The 20,348-nt window shown below is 42.6% G+C and overlaps 1 protein-coding gene across 2 annotated transcripts in view; it reads left to right on the top strand.

Annotated features, from left to right (window-relative positions):
* Positions 1-20,348, top strand: part of SLC49A4 (solute carrier family 49 member 4) — a 530,561-nt gene that overhangs the window by 275,070 nt on the left and 235,143 nt on the right. For both annotated transcript variants that reach the window (XM_086957070.1, XM_086957071.1), the window contains exon 5: positions 8,112-8,220. In XM_086957070.1, the coding sequence (XP_086813196.1) occupies positions 8,112-8,220 (109 nt within the window). The remainder of the gene's footprint in view (positions 1-8,111; positions 8,221-20,348) is intronic.

The following is a 20,348-nucleotide window of genomic DNA, read 5'->3' as shown; positions in this document are numbered from 1 at the left end:
CGATCCTCGGAAAAATTTGGCAAGAGGCCCCTACCAAAACTCTGGTAGATGTAAAAAAATAATCCAGCCACACCATCTTTTTATGAGGAAAGGAGTAGAATGTATACCCTGGATCCAACGGGTGTAATTTCCCCCAAACATCAAGAATGGCATGATCCTTTACAAGATTATATAGGGCTTTAAAAACCCGCGTTTTGCGGCCTTTATATCTTCGGAGTCCATTCTGAAGCTCTTGATTTGCTAAGTTAATATTTATATCCCCACATACTAACAGCAGGGTCCCCCAAGTTGCCAATTCTATATTTAACTCCTCCAAAATAGTTCCTTCATCTAAGTTGGATCCATAGATGGTGCAAACTGTGAATTTAATATCCCCAAAAATACATTCAGCGATAGCCCATCTACCGACCCGTTGATTTAACATTAGATTTAGCTAGAATCACCACCCCCAAATCATTGAGGATTGCTGTGAGGACACCACCAGCGAGAACCCAAAAGTTTCTAACACTGACCGCTGCTTCCACGGTATATGTGTCTCTTGGAGACGAACCAAATCTGGCTGAATGTTTCGCAATTCTGCGGCAAACCTGTTCCTTTTGTTTCAGTTATTAAGGCCAGAGACATTTAAAGAACAAATCTTTATCCCCTTAGGTAACATCATGACAATCAAAAAGAGAAACTACTGATACATGATATAGTAAGTATGATAACAAACATATATTCGCATATGAGATAGAAAAAATTGTACTTGTCTTTGTTGCTCTTTACTAGTTACTGTGGATTTTTTACACCTTCTACCCTACCAAAGTGACCCCCACCCCTCCCAGTCCAGTGCTCCGTACACACCCATCCGCCCCCTCCCCTCTGTAACAAGGCTTTAGGACAAATGGTACTGTAGCGGCAGTCTCCGTGGCCCCCCTACCATCCCTTGCAGAGCTCACAACCCTAGGTAAAGAAGGATACAACCCTGTATCCTAAAAATAGATAGAAAAGAGAACGGAGAGAAAGGAAAAATAAACTGAACTGGAAAAGGTCAACAACACCTTTACCCTTCTAACAGAAAGCAAAAAAAAAGAAAAGGAGACGGAGAACAGCCTCCCTAAATTAACATAAAATACACTTTAGCAGACCCTTCACCTGTAAAGAAGCGAGTGTGATCCTTAAAGATCACTTTTAATTTTGCAAGACTCAATAAATATGCTTGGGCCCCCTTAGCATGGAATTGTGTGATCAATTCCTGCAATTGCCTACGGAGCTCTACCGTAGATTGGCAGAAGTCCGGCTTCACAAACAACTCAAAATCAGCAGCTGCTCTTTTTTTGTCTGTGCTAGTTTATAAACCTCTTCTCTTGCCAAGAAGCTGTTAAATGCAATTAAAAAAGCTCTAGGTTTATCATTAGGCTGACCAGCATGAAGACGAACATTAAAAGGAAACCTGTGGGCACGTTTAATCTCCCTATCCCTATCCCAATCCCAATCCACTTTAGACAACTCAGGGAATGCCTTCTTAAACAACTCAACAATAAATCCTTGCGGGTCCGATCCTTCCTTCCCCTCCGGAATCTGAAGCACTCTCAGGTTGTTCCTGCGTGCTCGGTTTTCCAAGACCGCCATCTTCCATTGAGTGTCATCCCTAACTGATTGGATTGAAGCAGTCAAAGTTTTTTGTTGGGCCTGCTCATCTTCTAGACTGGAAATTCGAGCATCCGACTCATTACATCTTGATACAAAGGCCGCATGGGATTTAGTCATGCGTCGAACGGAATTTTGCAGTTTCCGACAGATATTTTGAACTCTCTGACTCTCCTCCCTTCGTTCTGCGCGATGAGACATAATAAACTGGTAAATTAGTGACAGAGAAATATCTTCCCCAACATTTTGTGTAAGATCAGCCACTTGCGATACCTTTACCGTATCTCCCTGACTGTTATTCAGTTCTAGCCTCTTCCGAACCGTGTGAAGACTACCCTCTGTGAGATCACCTGATTCGTGCAAAAACTGGCTGCTGTGGTCACTACCATCGACTACACTCATATGAGTAGCATAATGTGACACCAAATCCTCACAAGAGGAAGTAGATTGCTCAGACAGAGAAAAAAAATCCCCCCCGATTTTGCCTCTGGTCCTATTGCTTGATCCTCACTTTGTGTATTGGCTAAGATATTAGGGTGTTGATTGGTCCCCAGTACCCCTGTATTGATATTATGGCTTTCTGGCAAATCATTATCAAAAGTAATATCATGAGCAAGCGGTAGGGCAGCCAAGATACGGGGTTGAGTATTCTTAATACAGTTTTGTCCTTCACCCCCAACTTCCTCATTGCCAGTTACCACCTCATTCAGCATATCCTGCATATTTACCATGTTTACCATTTCTCCAACATCTGTTAATGCCGCAGGACTCTGTTCAAACAGATCAGCCCCCCTTCCGTGGCGAGGGCAATTTGCTTTCCTTTAAGTTTGTCCTTAGCGGCAGCAAACATCGGCGGGATCTTCTTTTTATCCAACAAGCCCCCCTTAGGGTTTGCAACCGCGGTATCATCAGCTGCAGTTTTACCAATTTTTTCTCCTTCAACCGAAGTACCTTCTCTCACCACCACACTCGCACAACGGTTAAGTCTGCGGTCTCATCGTCCTGAGCACGGGGTCTCCCCCGGGTCCCTTTCGGGGGTATTTCTAATCTTGTTCTTTCCTCCCGCTCGATACACGGCGTCGCCAACGCCCTCCAGGCACAGTGTTGATTGCCGAGTGAAAATGCCCACAAACAGCGTCAGGTCAGCCAGAGCTACCATCAATCCGGGCAAGACCTCCAATATCGACGTCCTCGGCAGCCACAAAGCCAGGAACCAAGCCGAAAACACCACAATGCCTCCAAAGTAACGCTGCCGACAGTAACATCAGGTGGCTTCTCTCCTCACTTCTCCCCTCGCAATCCGCTCTGCAAAGTCCGTCAGGAGCAGGCAGCCTACGCTGCGGGCACCTTCTTACCTCTATGCCTCGAGTGGAAAATGCACCAGTTAATGCACGTTATACATCAGTTCTAGTTGAAATTATTACATTGTGTGAAGAAACATTGGGAGGATTTAGTATCCTTAGTCAATGTCAAATTGATTTTTAATCATTGCTAATGAAAAGTGCCTACATGTTCGTAAAAGAACAGGTGTCACTTGGAGTGTATTTTGTAGACACAAGTAGCACTGTAGCTGTCATCAGCGAAGAATTCCTTGGATATGCAACTTTAAAAGAAATCAATGCTATCTCAATTGCAGATATGATTATGGATACATGTTCAAAATCTGGGTCCAATGTAGAAAAACTCAATAGCCAATGGCAGGAAAAGAAGGTGGTGGTGTTCAAGCCATAATAAAGGGAAAATATCTTAAAGCTGCTTTTGATCATTATGCTCCCCATAAACTTAATTTTGTTGTTAATGACCTGAATGCTGATCCTGATATATGGAATTCTATTGGCACAGTGAAAGCCCTCATCAAGTTTTTCCGTGAGAGTCCAAAAAGATCTCTTATTCCCAATGTGTCATTGCTGAGTGAAACACGATGGACAGCAAAAGAGCACTAGAATTCTTTTTCTCAAACTTTGAAGAGATTTTTAAGCAATTAAGCTTACTGTTTACTACAGCATTAGGGATAACACGTCAGGATGCACATCAATTGCAATGTTACTCAAGCACAGTAAGCTTTCTCTTTTGCTTGTCCATAATTTCAAAGCACTCATCAATCTTGGAATCTGTAAGCCAGGCTTGCCAAGTTGTTCAGCTTGGTATCCTCAAGGTGTGTAATCACATGTGAGACCTTCTGACTATGTTCCGTGATCACAGACAAAACTCAGAAAAGCAATTTAAGGAACTTTTTTCAAATGTTCAAACTGTGGCCGGCAAGTATTTTGTTTGAATTTTGGTTCCTCTTCTGTGGAAGAATACTATTACCATTCTGTCTATGTGCCATTCATGGTCTCTATCATCACATCATTACAAAGCCGTTTTGGCAATGAAAATAAGACAGATTTGAGTCCGTTCTCACGTTATCCAAAACACATGGCAAAAATTACATTCAAGCAATACAAATGCCATATTGCACACATCCGAGAAATTTACGACATTAACCTGGAAGCCAAAGCAGTCACATGGTTTGAGATCCAGTCAACGAAGGATAAGTAGTTTGAAAATGGAATTTTGGATTTGCTAAACCACACAGATTTATTTCCATCAGTCCAGCAAGCAATTCTCATTGCTCTCACATTACCAGTGACGACTTGACAGTGGGAAGGTCTTTCAGCACAACGAGAAGGGCGAAAACCTGGTTGAGGTCGACAATGGCAGACGATCGCCTATCTGGTTTATGCATGATGAGCATACATCGAGCAAAAATTTATGAAAACAAACAGCTGCTTGAAAAAGTAATTGATAAATTTTCACAAAACTACGAACGTTTACAGTTCTTTTTTTAAGATCACTAACCAGTGAACTAAAACTGTATCAAACTACTCATTGAAAAATGTGATTGTTATATTTGAGCAAGGGTGTTTGTTTGCTGTTTGTAACCTGCAACGGTTATCCAGTTTAAGTTTATATGTTTTATTTTACAACTTGGATTAGAACAGTTGTTATTTTATTTAAGTTCATATATTTAATTGTTTTAAAAAAAATATATTTAAGTTGTTTTTTTATACTTTTATTTTTAATTTTTACAATCAGTAAAACCAATATAGGCACATAATGTCAAAAAAATAAATTTTGGTGGGATCCACGATATAGTGCAAGGTTATATAAACAGTACATGAACACTGTCAGCTTTACCAGTTATCCAATAACACTGAGCTTCTCATGAGAACTTCAGAATATCAACAAGCATCCTCTTCAGCTGAACATGCACTAGCATCCGAATTATGCTTAAAATGTTTAAAAACACATGACATAACTCCCTCCAAGTCGTGAGATTATCTTCTAGCTTCTCATCCATTCTCCTATTGTTCAAGGATACATTGTTCCCGAGCACATATATGCAAGTTCTTATATTGTTTCAAGAGAAAAGATAACCACAATCAAATCAATGTTCTTTCAAAGTTCATCGAATCAAGTTCCTTTAATTTCCATTTCTTTTCTCTTCATATGTCAGAAAATTCTTCACAGTCTTAATCAAGTTCATACAGAATGTAGCCAATAGGTCAAAAAGACCAGTGCCAACACGTGTTTCGTCAGAGGGTACAATAACCCAAATGACTTCTTCAGGGCAGAAATTTAATCCAAATGCCAAATCATACGGGCCAATTCCAGAAGACAGTTGTTCCTCAATTATTAATTAGAACTCAGTCCATATTCTATCTCAGAGTTCTTTATATTGGGTAATATATGATTTAGATCAGGGAGAGTACTCCTCATGTCGTCAAAAAGGGGTTCCGTTTGTCATTGAATTCTCTGTTCTCAGAGGACTCTTTTTGGGGACGCAGGTGGCCGCTTTCCCCTGTTCCCTTGAGCCATCTTATTAGGAGAATATTAATTTAGTTGTTGTTGCGCAAGAGCTACCCAGCCACTATCTGTTCTGTTCTCCTATTGTTCATTTGGGCTTTCTCTACCAGAGTCTACTCGTGCACATTCCTCATCCAGAGAGGGGGGAAGCTTCCCCATCCAGGTTATCGCCACCCTGCGCTTAGGTAGGACCAAGAGGAGTTGCAATAATGTATACTCCATTTTACGCTTCTTCACATGTCCGAATAAACAATGCAGCGGGGTTGTCTGTACCTTAAATCTGGTACCCTTTTTACCGATTCCGCCACCAGGTCCAGAAGTGGTGTACCTCAGGGCAGCCCCACGCCAAATGTAGAAAATCTGCCCCCGCAGCACCGCACCTCACTTGCTTCGGAGCAATCCGGGGCGATGCGGCATAGGCTCATCGGGGTCATATATGTGCGATGTAAATAGTTGAAATGTATAAACATGAAGCGCACATTGCAAGGCACTGTATATGTGAGTGTGCTTATCCCTTTCCGTTTTGACTCAGTCAGGGGATCCGTCAAGTCCAATCTCATGCCAAACTGGCCCAGGTGGAGGGCCCGCCGTGTCATCCCTCATGGCATCATACAAGAGGGAAATAAGCCAACGACCAGAGCCACTGGTAAGCATTAGGTCCAGCGTTTGCGTTGTTGGGACATTTGGATATGTGGGCCATGTCGCCCTAGCCAGGTCTGAGAGTCCGGCACACTGGAAAAACTGGACCTGACCCAGCCGCAGGACGATGAAAGTTTCATTTGGTTTCAGATCCACCAGTACTTAACAACCCCTTCCCTCCATTCTTGAAATGACATCCCATCCATCCCATCCATCATTTTCCGCACTGGGGTAAGTATCCATATGGGATGTTTCCTATGGAATGGTGCCTGTTTTAGTATTCGTTCAACAATCGACTGCCATGTTTTTGCAGTCTGTATGACCACATAGGGCATGTCTGATACAAATAAGTTTATAGTCCCTATGCACTCAAGTAATCCAAATGTTTTAGGTTAATCTATTTTAGGTTGGCGCTACGACTGTCACACGGTGCCCATCCATGCCTTTAATGAACTGGAAACATATATGTGAAGGGGCAGGAACCCTCTCACGAAGACGTGTGCACTGTTAACTAGAAACTGTTAGGTTTCTTCTCTTCTGTATCTGTGAGTTCATAATAAATTAATCCATGAGGCTTAATCCAAATAGTATCAGATATTTATTTTGTGCAAATTTTCATTTCTTATTTTCCTTCATAAGAAAGATTTTCTTCAAAATACACAAAGTTGAACGTTAATTCGTTACCCAATGCATTTCGGGTCAGATGGATTGACCCTTCCTCAGGAGTATGGGGAGACGTTGGTGAACAGGCACTCAGAGAGTTGACAAACGGGAAGTTGGCAACTCTCCGAGTGCCTGTTCACGAACGTCTCCCCAATTTATTATGAATTCGCAGATACAGAAGAGAAGAAACCTAACAGTTTCTAGTTAACAGTGCGCACGTCTTCATGAGAGGGTTCCTGCCCCTTCACATATATGTTTCCACATAGGGCATGTCACCAGAGACACCAGCACCCTCCATCAAAGCCGTTTAGAGTCTAATCGGCTGAACTCGCCCCCGCAGAAGTCTTTTTTCCCAGTTATCGCCCTCATCCAGCCACCGGGCTGCATGTTGTAACTGAGCTGCATAGTAGCATATATCCATCCTGGGGACTTCCAAGTCCCCCCTCCTCATACCGCTGTGTCAATGGATGCATGTTAATAAATTTAAGTTAATACATTTTCAAAATAAATATATTTGTCATATATTTTAATTTTCATTCATTTGTGCATGTTAACATCAAATGCAGATTCTACATGGTTTTTTAATAATTCAGTTATAGTGCTTTGATCTTGTGTGTATGAATAATGTGGTGCATTCAATAGTGGTGACAGATTAGAAACTGCTAATCAGACGATGGCAGCTTGATCCTTCTATTAAGCTTTTACGTCCGGTTTCTCAACCCTTTGCATGCCTGCACTTTTTCACCTTTGGCCAGGAGCTGCTCCTGCCTGCAGCTCTGCTTTTTTCTTTGCCAACTGCTAGAAGGTGTGATATCTACCAAAGGCCACAAAAGAAAGAAATGGCAGTGGCACAACAAACCAATTGTGTAAGGGAACATATGTGGCCTGCTTCTTGCACCCTACTGTTTCTTGGGCCGCACCTGGCTCACAACATGTCAAAGGATGGATGAAGTAAAAATATTGTCGCCCCCTGAAACCTTTTCTGTGGACGCCCACTGCGTTCTGAATTCCGGGCGGGTGGATTTTGCGCTTTATTCATAACAGGATAAATAGGGAAAGATCTGTATGCATGTGGATTTTAGCCAATTTTCTGAAGATGCATCGATCAGGGCCCTAGGTAGTGTATTCTTTTTTTTAATTGTCTTCGTTAAGAACTACTCAATAATGTCTACAGAATCGCTATCTTTGACACTAATGTTCTTTGACGTGTAAAAGAAAAAATAGCAGTGAACACTTCCACGTTGCTAAATCTTTATTCTTCCGCGTGCATAAAATCTTTTGGTTGCACTATGTAACTATCTTTTTTTATTGTGTGTTTTCTTTCTTAGTAACGTTCGATTTCTGATGATTGCAGTAGCATATGCTTTACCTTTGGGCGTGTTCGCCGGATGGTCTGGTGTTTTGGACTTGATTTTGACACCTCTTCATATAACTCAAGTAAGTATTGGGCACATTTATAGGCTCACAGTCGCAGATATTATTTCTAGTATTGGGTTTTAAGTTTTTGTGCACACTGTTGTTTAGTATCTGACTGCTGCAGTTTGTTCTGTAATGTATATTGCATGGTTTAATGCAGAGCATTATTTTTATTTGTCTTGACACTTTTCATAACTCACACTTGGCTTCACCAATGTGGGAAGTGGTTCAGATAAACAACTTTGGAATAAGACTGGTAGATTTGCTTTCCAACATTTTGGGCTGTTTTGCTGTACATCACGTCACTCATGCTTCAGATTAATGATGTGATGTAGCCGCCAGACTAAGTATACCTGTGGGCCCTGCTCCCTTCGCTGCTTGCCTGTTCATTTCGCTTCAATCCCTTTTTTCTATTTCTGATAACTGGTACACACTCACTATATAGAATATGCAGTGCCTAATTTGTAAAAAAAAAAAAAAATTTCCACGGACCTTGTCAGGAGGCCACTGCAGCTTGCGCCACCGATTGCCCCATTAGTGCTGCCAACAGGGGCGGCTCTAGGCTCATGGCAGCCCTGGGCAGGGAGTGTAGGTAGGGGGCCCAGGAAGAGGGGGTCCGGGCGGGGCGGGGCGGAGCACGGAGGCCAATGAAGAGGGGGGGGGGTCAGGGTGTTTGGGAGTGGAACAGAGCCAGAGGCCGTCAAATCCCTGCCAGGGGCCGCCACGCAAATATGTATCCATCCTCAGAGGATTATTAAATTAAGGATATATATTGGAGTGGTGGCCCCTGGGGTTTGGTGGCCCTGTGCAGGTGCACAGCTTGCACATGCCTAAGGCCGCCCCTGCTGCCAATGTCAGTACCAACACAACTCCTAACCCTCACACTCCTACAAGTGTGACAACTGGGACTGCTACATGCCCCCAAAGCTATAAGAACTGCTTGGGTGACAGGTTTAATATTTTCAATGTATATTGAATCATTATACAACTGTGATTGTGCTCATCCCTAAATTAGACAAACAGAGCAACTATGTGGCAGACTGTCATAAGTGCTGATGTTGACAATTAATTGCTGATGCCTAGCACCTAAAACGACTGCCTCAAATTAAGCCCTGTGTGGTATTGAATAACACAGATATCGCAACCACTACATTGCCTCTGCGTTGTATCGCAGGGGAAACCTAGCTAAGTAGATCTAGAATTATGAATTGTAAATATATACTTAACTTGCGATGTAGTGGTTAGGTTGATGTACGCCGTTATTGTCAACCTACAATAACGTAGTGCTATACAAGCCTATCATTATTATTATTATTATTAAAAGGCTCTTCTATAGCGCATGGCTACTCGGAAGCATCCCAGCGCTTAGGCTAACCAGAAGGAGGTGGATTACAGAGATGCAGAGGTCTGTGTTATCTAGCTTTTTGGGAACAGGAAAGTTTTTAACTTTTTCCGAAAGGCGAGTAGGCTAGGTTCTTGACGAAGGGGTAGAGGAAGAGCATTCCATAACCTAGCCGCATTATGCGAAAAAAGACGGCCCCCTGTGCGGGCCCAGTTGTTCCTGGGAGTTACCAGAAGATTTTGTTGATTCGAACGAAGATTCCTAGGAGGTTTGTATGGCTTAATCATGTCCTCTAAAATGGGGGGGCCTCTCCCTAGAGTGTTTTATGGACCGTGCAAAGTGTCTTGAAGTGGATTCGCTCCTTTATGGGGAGCCAGTGCAAGGTGCAAAGCGCGGGTCTAGCTGATGTGCGATGGCTAGTGCCCGTAAGTAGCCTTGCTGCGGAGTTCTGGGCAACCTGCAGTTGCCGGATAACCGAGACAGGGGCTCCAAGATAAAGCGCGTTTCCATAGTCCAGCCTGGATAGAACAAGGGACTGGACTATAGTTTTCTTAGCTGTTTCGGGTAGCTGAGGGAGGATTTTTCGAATTGTTTTTAGCAACCCGAAGCAGGTGGCCACTGTCTTCCTTGCCTGGATCTTAAATGACAGCTCTGCATCCAGCCAAAACCCAAGACTTTTAATCTCGGTCTTTGGAGTAGGTCCAGGGCCCATGCAAGAGGGCCAGTGTGTCAAGTTGTCGAATATGGCCTTTTTCCCTAGAAGCATCAGCTCCGTTTTTCCTCCATACAATTTCAGGTGGGACAGGTCCATCCATTTTGCAACCGCCTCCAGGCAGCTGCAAAGATTGGAAGGGAGGGACTCCACCTGATTAAGAGAAACAAGTAGATGGGTGTCGCCAGCATAGCTTACTAGTTGGACTCCGAAAGGAGCTACTACTTCCGCCAGGGGCGCCATATAAACATTAAACAGTGTGGGGCTAAGGGAGGAGCCCTGTGGCACCCCATACTGTAATGGTATTGGCGGAGAGCAGCTGTTTCCTGAAAAGACCTTGAAGAATCTGTCGCCAAGAAAGGACTCCAGCCACATAAGGGCCCTGCCTTTGACCCCAATCCTTCTGAGACGAGACAGGAGGACACAGTGATTCACCGTGTCGAAGGCGGCACTGAGGTCCAGGAGGATAATGGCCGCGCTGCCACCTGCGTCCAGAATCCTCCTGGAATCCTAGACCACCCTCAACAATGCCGTCTCCATTCCCTGTCCTCTCCGGAACCCAGTTTGAGTTGGATGAAGCAAATTATGGGTCTCCAAAAAGGATGCTAGCTGTTTGTTCACCCATTTTTCAGCAAGCTTACTGATGCCAGGGAGCAGGGAGATGGGACGGTAGTTGGAAAAGTCTTGAGGATCGAGGTGTGGCTTTTTTAACAAGGCCCTGACCATGGCCAGTTTCCAATCTTGAGGTACCTTACCGGATTCAAGTGAGGTGTTAACTAGGTGGATAATATGTGTACTAATGTAAGGCAGGGCTAAATTTAAGATGTTCATAGGGGCAGGGTCTAGCGGAGAGCCGCTTTTTATAGAGTTGAAGAGTGGAGGTAAAAGCTCTTCACTAAGGGGAGAAAAGAAAGGGAGGCAAGGTGGAGTAGTGTCAGTATCGTCTACCGGAGAAGGGATTGGTTCTTCCAAGGATAGGGGGGGGGGGGGAAGGAGGATCTTTTGAATTTTTTCGGCAAAAAAAATTGCCAAATTATCGCAGTGAGCGTCAGCTTCCTGAGCGCATGCTGGTGAAGATGACGGGTCAGGGACTTTTAGCAGAGATTTAGCTATCTTAAACATCTCTCTTGGGGCGGTGGCGGAGACCTCAATTTTTTCTGCATAGAAGGTGGATTTGGCCATGTTAAGAGCAGCTTTATATTTCTTTAAAGTGAGTCTGTATTTGGTTTTTTTCTCTTCCTCAAAGTATTTTCGCCACTGCCTCTCCAACCGTTTACATTCCTGTTTTAGGGACCTTAATTCTGAAGTAAACCAGGGTTGTTTAGTGGGACCTTTCTTTTTGGAAATATGTTTTTTTGGGAGCACACTATCCAATGATAGTTCGATCCATTGATTAAAATCTTCATTTGCCCTGTCAATGTCCTGATTGGCCTGGGGTTCACTTGTTTTCAATGCCTCTAGCCAGTCATTCGCTTCCAATTTCGTCCACCTCCTACCCAGGACTACCCAGGCCTAATAATTAAGTTGTCTTTTGCACACCAAATGGCCCTCTTAGCTTTTTCTTAGCGTCTTTTTTCTTAGCGTCTCAGGATCTTCTCCTCCAGCCCTGTTTATTAGGACCGACTTCAAGACATAATTAATGCTCATGCTTGTAATGAGCCTCTGAAGCGGATTGTGGCTGTTTGTGCCTGCAGTAAATTACAGTTGCCTACCTTTGGCCCAACAGTGTCTCTCTTTTATGTTTCTATATCACAGGCTTGTATAATGGACAGTTATCTTCAAATTAAAAATCTTCAAGAGTTTGTAGCAAAAACGAAACTGAATTACCAGTTTGTTCCCGTGTAGATCGTCCCAACAACTGGGAAGGAATCTTCGGAACAAAAACCTGTTAGTAGAGGTGACATTCCGATCTGCAACAAACCTGAGGTGTGACACGCTACCTGCATTGGAACACCAATCACTGCTTTGCTTTTGCTCATGAGCATAACACTTCAGACTCTGATCCAAGGTCCATGTTAGAAGTAAACTTACCACACTTTTTACAGTTCCTGTTAAACTGTAGCTGAATGGACAAACACTGTAGTTTGTTTATGAAGTGTACTGGATATGATGATTTGAACAGGAACTCTCAACTTGGTGCACTCTGGGGAATCCACATGTCATCTCTGAATTCCATAATGGCACATTTTTCTACGGCCTACTCTTAATATGGATATTTGCTCTCCTATTGTCTGTATAGAAAACTGCTTTAATCACTGTTGATCTAGATTTCGGCTCACCAGTACTACAGATGCAGGCCTATGTCATACGCAGCACGCTTCTGTTTTTATTTTACTAGTTGCCGTTTTTTCCGACTGAACATTATGGATTACAACCTGTTTTCATTGTGCTCATCATTTTCTTCATGTAAGATCTAGATCCGATATTCTTGGGGGCTGCAGGGGGTTGGAGTTAAAGGTTTTATTCTACACTCTCAATGCAATTTTGAGTAGCTAATTCCATGCCACTCCAGCATTAAGTCATGCATCTTGTTTTTGTAGCACTATATTCCAGTGCACTTGTGTCCTGTGTGAGAGAAGGGTTCGAGTGAAAAGAAGGGGTCTGACAGACTTCTCTTGCTAGCTACCTAGGAGGGAAGTTGGAGAGTGCGTTCATGCTTATCCACTGGGTTCTTGCGCCTGTTGAGGCCGGCAGAAGCTCTGGGGTGGCTGAAACAGTGTACGATTTACAACATGTTGCTTCAGTATGGTACTGTGCTGGGCACCTAGACAACCACTGCCATCCCTTCAGGTTTCCAGCTCCAGTGCTGTGGATTTTACACACGTCTACATCTTCGTTCTTGGGACTTATATGTTGCTTCCCAGCCATTTGATCCTGTCTTCTCCTGCCCAGAAGACTTAACCATATTTAAAGTGGTGTAAAAGTACTTAATAGGCACAGACAGGCTCACATTTTAAAATAGAAATACTGTCTGACTTGATCATCCTCCGTCCATGCTCCCAGTGGAGTATCCCTTCTTAACTTGTTGCCTGTGGTTGTCAAATAGAGGTCTGGTAGAGTTCAGTCGCCACATCTGGATAAGTGAAGACAATTCTCAGCCAACGCACCAAAATCTATGTAAGAATGTTCTTCTTATATTTTCTTTCAACTATGAAACTATTAGGAAAAATTAATAGTCTATAACTCACAGAGATTGCTGAAAAGGGGATCCCTCATACATCAGCAGTAGCGCCAGGGTCCCCAATACAATGCTGAGGACAACTGTATACGTTCTAACACATATGGTTTTAGTCTCAATGACATGACAAAGTTCTCACTGGGAGAGCAAGCAGGAGCTTAGCTGAGCTTATGAGAGACCTAATACATGGCCTCCACACGCAGCAAAAATGCGAACAGGTTCAGCTGTCCAACCTGGTTTTTAAACTTCTGTGTCTCGAATTCCAGGGCACAGCAAATTCGAGGCTCGGAAATGAGCACGTGCGGTATTGCCCAGCTTGTGTGAGCAAGAAAACATGTCAGTAGCAAGTTACAGTTATGCGAAGACAACCAAAGGTTTTCAGATTCTTCTACTGTAACACTCAGGATATGGGTTATGTGAAACTGACAACTTCGTAAAATATTCTCAGAAGAGGGTCTGGATAGTGTGCGACTTAAACCATATGAATTCCTTTTAAAAGTAGAGTGTAGTAACGTTCGAGTGTGTATAGATTTCCTCATTGAGTCAGGGCTTGAAGGAATGCACATTCCTTATGTTGGATCCAGTACTTGAGATAGACCTTTTTTCTCATTGACTGATTGATTGAACTTTTATACAGTGCACTGTTACCCGAAAGGTTGTCTTGGTGCTAAGAAAAGCAGAAAACAAATGTGACTCCTGCTGGGAGCACATGTTTCAGCAAAGAAAAGCATTTATAGTTGCTTGTTAAAAACCAAGAATTGTGTCCTAATCCATAGAGAAATAGGCTTCTTAACCCAATCGAAGTTGTGGGATAATGAAATGAGCTTTCACATGCTCTCAGCTTCTTTATGCGTGGAAGTGAACGCAGGTTGGCGGATGCCGATCTTAAAGATCATGGTGGGTAGTGTTTAGGCTCTAAAACGATAGCACAGGACTTTAAAGCTATATCTTTTCCTAATGGGACCCCAGTGCAGGGCGCAAAGATGTGAGATCTGCTGAAACTTTCTAATGCCTAACAGCAATCTTGCAGCAACATTTTCAGTGGCAAAAGAAGGGGTCAACCAAACTGCTTTCACTACGGATTCATGACCTAATTCAGTTTTGGAGGAGTTTAGTTAGCACATTTTCATGCACTCATGCAGCAATTTCTGACATACAGTCTCTAAACCTAGCGTTTCAGGAAGATATATTATCTTCCAGACTGATAATAAGTTGTGTTTTGGCTGCGTATGCTAAATAAAGGAGACTGTAGGACCAAGTATCAAATGATTTCTTGCCAGTGTTAAATACTGCTTGAGATCTATTTGCCAGGAAATAATGGTTCGAGTCCAGGGCACTTCTACCTCGTCCAACACATGGAAGAGAATTGGGTCCGGCACTGTGTTGAAGGCCCAAGACAAGGCCAAGAGGCCCAGAATGGCTGAATGTCCTCAATCCAAACAGAGATAGATCTCATTAGGGAATGTAATTAAGACAGATTGCGTTTTGTAGCCAAATTTGATACCCGATTGAGTGTGTACTAAGCATTAGAGTCATCTAGATACTTTGCAAGATTTTGTATTAATATTTGCTTCAAGAATCTTTCAAGAAGCTGGGAGAAGAGAAATTAGTTTATAATTAGGTAGGACTTTGGAATTAGCATTGTTTCATCAGCAAGAGAAGAACACACTTTTTTATAATGTCAGGAAAGCTTCCTAAACAAAGTGATTCATTTTAAAAACATGAAAGTGCTGGAACAAGTGTAGGAGTAAGCAATTTCAGGAACCTAGGAGGGCAAGGGTTTCAAGGAAGCCCCGACTTTAAGGAAGACATCCTCTCCTTCAGAAAGGATACTTCCATTTGAGAAATGCTTACTCATTTTGGAGTTGAGTTCGGCCTATAGTCAGCTAACTTAGTAGTTATGGAATCTGAGAAGGAAACTTATTATTTTTCCCCATCCATTTCACTCCTTTCACAGCTTTGGAAGGGGTTCGGTGCCAAGGCAGTGTTAAGGTAATCCGCTCTGCAACAGACCCTTCCAGTCCTTTCGAAGCTGGTGTCCGGGATCTAGCTGACAATGTCCAGGCCAGCAGGGGTAGCATATTGCCCATTCCCCGATCTTCAGCTTCCAGGCTTTTGTTTTCTCTCTGCAGCACATGGCCGCAGTGTATGAGGCAGGATAAGTTATCATCTGGGATGGCAGAGCATTGCATCTGACCAGTAGGTTCTCCAAATCATTCAGCCAGGCTATGTTCTTCTATTAGTCAGTCCCACCGCATATCCAAACTACTGAAGAGCAGTTTTTGGAGGACCATTTGTCTGTTCCGTGAAAGGAAATCCAGGCTCTTTTGGACAAAGAAGCCATAGAGAGAGTTCTGACATTGAAAAAAGTGACTAGTTGTTACTCCTGTTATTTCCTGTTGCCGAAGAACGGAGACCTTCATCCTAATTTAGGTCTTTGTCCTCACAAATTTTTCCTGAAAAAAGGAAAAGTCAGGATGTGTTGGGACGAGTTCCATCTGCTCTGGACCAAGGTGACTGTATGGTGGCACTGAACCTGCAGGACTCCTCCGATTTCCAAATTCCTGTCTTAAAGTCCTATAAGTGTTCGCTACGGCTGAAGGAGGATCAGGAGCTTTTTCAGTTTTCCAGGGTTTCCTTCAGCCTTACCAGTGCCCCTCATTTGTTCACAAAAGTGACTACTGTGGTCTCTGCATTTCTTTGGAGTTTGGGGATACAAGTCTTCCAGGTGGAAGACTGGCTAATGAAGGCAGGTTCACCACAGTTGTTGACCATCTCCAGACAATGGCGAACCTCCTAACACCTTTGGGGTTCTTGATCAATGTGCCGATGTCACACCTGACTCCTTTCCAGAAGCTTCCATTCACCTGAGCCATTCTTGAAAGGGTATAGTTTCGAGCGTTCCCTCCGGTTCAGCGAATGTAGGACATTTGAGCTATATCGGCTCGGTCACTTCGGCAGGGGGAGAGCCTGATCTGTCATCTGCCTTGGGAGCGGGACTGCGAGGTCCAGAAGTGCTAGCGCCGTCCACCGCGCGCACCTGGTTCCTCTTCCCGCCCCCTTCTCCCTCCAACCTGCCTGGAAATCTCCTCCTCTATTTTATCCACGCCTGGAACGCGTACGCAGGACGCGCGCGGACGACGAAGCGGGCGAAGACCGGGCCAAGAGCGGGCCCGTTTGTGCCCGTTCGTGACCGGCAGTGACCGGACCGGGCTACCCCCCTAAATCTTCCTGCTGCCTGATTTCCCGTGGATCATGGTCGGTCGCGAAACCAGGAGCAAATCCCTGTTGGCCGGAGGGTCTCAATCTGCCGCAGGAGGTATGGAGAAGTTTCTTACTAGGGCTAATAACATTATTGACAAAGAAATTGTCACACTGGGGAAACGACTGTCCAAGGAACTAATGTCTCTTAAACGTTCTAGTATGGGCCCTTTAGCCAATGCTAAAACTCCCGAAAGACCTATTGACTGCTTGCCTGTGGTGGATGCCCAACTTTTACTTCCCGATTCTGCCCCCCGCTAAGTGTAGATTCTGTTGTTATATCTAATCCCCCCATTATCGTAGCTGATTCTAGCCTTGTCTCTGATTGTGCAAATGTTTCCTTTCCCTCTGTAAATGATGGAAATACTATATCAAAATATTTCCTTTCTGTGTATTGATCTTTCAGTTGGTGACCATACGGCCTACACACTTAAATTGTTGTTACATTATATTTACCATCATCTGATTACCAATGGAACGCCACACATCAATATTATTCTTTATAACTCTCAAAGTTTTATTAAAATTTCATTAAAATGTTGTTTTGTGAAGAAATTTCTTTAGAATCTGCTATATTAAGACGTTTTCTCTAAGGGGCCATTTAGAAACCCCAAGAGTAAGTAACGTATGAGATTGGAAGGTATTAGCTAAAGGACTCATTTTCAGTATGGTGTATAACTCCATGCTTTCTATCCATAGAAAGGCCATCGAAAGGGAATGTAGATGGTGAGAACGAATTTATCTGTACGCTTCATGAAAAGTGAAGAAGTCCTGAAAGATTAACATAAGGACCCCATAATCTAATATTCAAGTAAGAGCATCAGATATATCAAAAGTGAACCTCAATAAAATTAGTCCACACTCAGTTAGAAAAAACTCTCTAGAGGTATAAAGTATTGATTATATTTATTTGTGTTTTTTGTAGAAAGAAGTTCAAATCATTGGTTTTAACATTACGTCTGTCCTGAGGAAGGTGCCACAAATGTATATCTACGCACCGAAACGCGTCGACAATGGGACTTTTTAATGTGTATAATTTGTTTGTACAATGCATTTAATTTTATTACACCAGGATTCTTAATTTGTGGTGTGACTCTGCAGTAGATACCGTAATTTGGATTTGTTAGATAGTGGATAAAATTGTAACAGAGCACACTTTTTATAAATTTATAAATATAACTGTATCTATATGGTGTACCAATGAAATATGTGTTTGATTCTAAAGAAATTTCTTCACAAAACAACATTTTAATGAAATTTTAATAAAACTTTGAGAGTTATAAAGAATAATATTGATGTGTGGCGTTCCATTGGTAATCAGATGATGGTAAATATAATGTAACAACAATTTAAGTGTGTAGGCCGTATGGTCACCAACTGAAAGATCAATACACAGAAAGGAAATATTTTGATATAGTTCTAATTACCCAGTCCTTTCTGGTCCCTGGGAGACTCTCTAATTTTGGAGATTGTTCTACAGCCTATTGGCTGGAGAGTGGGCACTGTAATACATAAAATGGACACTTTACGTACGTTTGGTTTTTCAGAAGACCAATTTAAACAATTGATAGGGGATTCATCTAAAACAATTAACTCTTTAACATTGACTAAAAACGATGATGAAAGGTGGAACAAACTGTGGAACCTAAAGAAAAAGATGATCAGAACAGAATTACACTCCGAGTTTATAATCCAATATTGTAGGAAGGGGATCATACCAATAGGACTTCAAATTAGGAACGAACCGGGCTTGTTCGTCAATAATGAGAAGTTCAAGGAAAGCTGGACTCTAATCGCGAACAGGTGCAGTCGCGATTGGATGCTGCTCATAATAGAGACTGCCCAAGCCATAATTGTAATAGAGAGGGAAGAAATTGAGACCCTTGAAAAACAGCTAAATGAGAGTACAGCGTTGGAGGAAGCTAAGAAGAAATTAGAAGAGATAAAGGAGGACATCAATGGATACCAGGAGTACATGATAAATAAGAAAACAAACAAGCTAAGGAAAGATATAGCTAATTATAAAATTGAAACTGTGTATCCATATACCCAAAAAGATTATTATGAGCAACCAGCACCTACAGAATATAACGGTAAACACTTCAATTACAATAGGAATCGGTATCATAAGAAGAATGTCACATTCTCTGATACCTCCTATAATAGCTCTGAATCGGAAGGGGAAAACCATCAAGATCCTAGAAACAAAACTGATGACAGACAAGGAGGCCAGACAAACAGAGAATACCAACCAGTTTTTTTAGGTCAGCCACAGAGGAGACAACAACGTGGTTTCAGAGCCCGGGGGAGGGGACGTCAGGGCAATCAACAAACAGGAGGAATGACACGGAGACCCTATATGCGGACCCGCAGTCAGAAAGAATGGGATTAATAGGAGAAAACCCAATATCCCCGAATCAGGAAAAGACAAGGGAGGGTGAAGTCCAAAAAGCCCCAATAATAAACCTTTCTAATAAAGCATTGAGTGAGCATGAAACTAGTGTCCTCGAAAAGGGTTTGGGGTTCGCCCCTAGCACAATGGGCTGTAGATTTAATATTGAAAGGGATGTGAGGGACCTATTTAGAAAGATAAGACTTAAGAAGTTCTTTATGGGCAAGGAAGATAGAGAAACTACCAACAAGTCCGGCCTCAAACCTTTATCCACATGGACTCCCAACATAGGGATGGTAGGCCCCGAAGTAGATACTTTTGAAAAAGCTGTGACCATAGGCCTTGAAAAATTATTAGACACAAAAATATGGACAGAAAACAATCTTTCAAAAGAGGAAAGGGATGCTCTAAAAACCCTGGCTTCCTGTGAAGAAATAACTATAAAACCTGGAGATAAGGGGGGGAGCATAGTGGTGTTAGACACCAAAGATTATGAAGCTAGAATGCTAACACTCTTAAATAATGAGTTACATTATAAACCAAGTAACGTGAGGGAATGGAATAATCTTAAGAAAAAAGTTCTCGACATTGTAAACTTCGCAAAGGAAGATAATGTTATCTGTGAGGAGGAATACAGATTCCTGATAAACGAAAATCCTAGAATCCCGGCACTATACGGGTTGCCTAAAGTGCATAAAAATTTGGAGGATCCTCCAATGCGCCCGATAGTGTCCGGAATAGACTCTTTGACTGAGCCCCTCAGTAAATACGTTGACCACTTTATTCAACCTTTGGTCACGGAATTACCCTCATATGTAAAGGACACCACCCATATGATCTCAAAAATAGAGGGTAGAGAATTTAATAAGGAGACTCAGTGGCTGGTGTGCCTCGACATCGAAGCATTATACACAAACATTCCGCAAGAAGATACTGTCAGAATGATGAATGGCATTTTAAGTGATGAAAATGGAGACTTAACCTCACAAAACTCTTTTATACTAGAGTGTATAGAGATAATCTTAAAAAATAACATTTTTCTTTTTAACCAAGACTATTATTGTCAAATCAAGGGTACCAGTATGGGAGCCACATGTGCTCCCAGTCTGGCATGCCTATATGTGGGGAACTTTGAGAGCCAACATATCTATAATGAAATGTGTCCATTTTTTGAGAATGTGAAGTGCTGGTCACGTTTTATAGATGATATTTTTTTCATTTGGGAGGGCGAAGAAAAAGATCTAGACAACTTTTTAGAATGGAT

Source organism: Lissotriton vulgaris, chromosome 2_1, assembly GCF_964263255.1.
Source record: "Lissotriton vulgaris chromosome 2_1, aLisVul1.2, whole genome shotgun sequence".
NCBI lineage: Eukaryota > Metazoa > Chordata > Amphibia > Caudata > Salamandridae > Lissotriton > Lissotriton vulgaris.
Note: the sequence above shows the minus strand (reverse complement) of the source record. Positions and strands in the feature narration are given on the sequence as shown.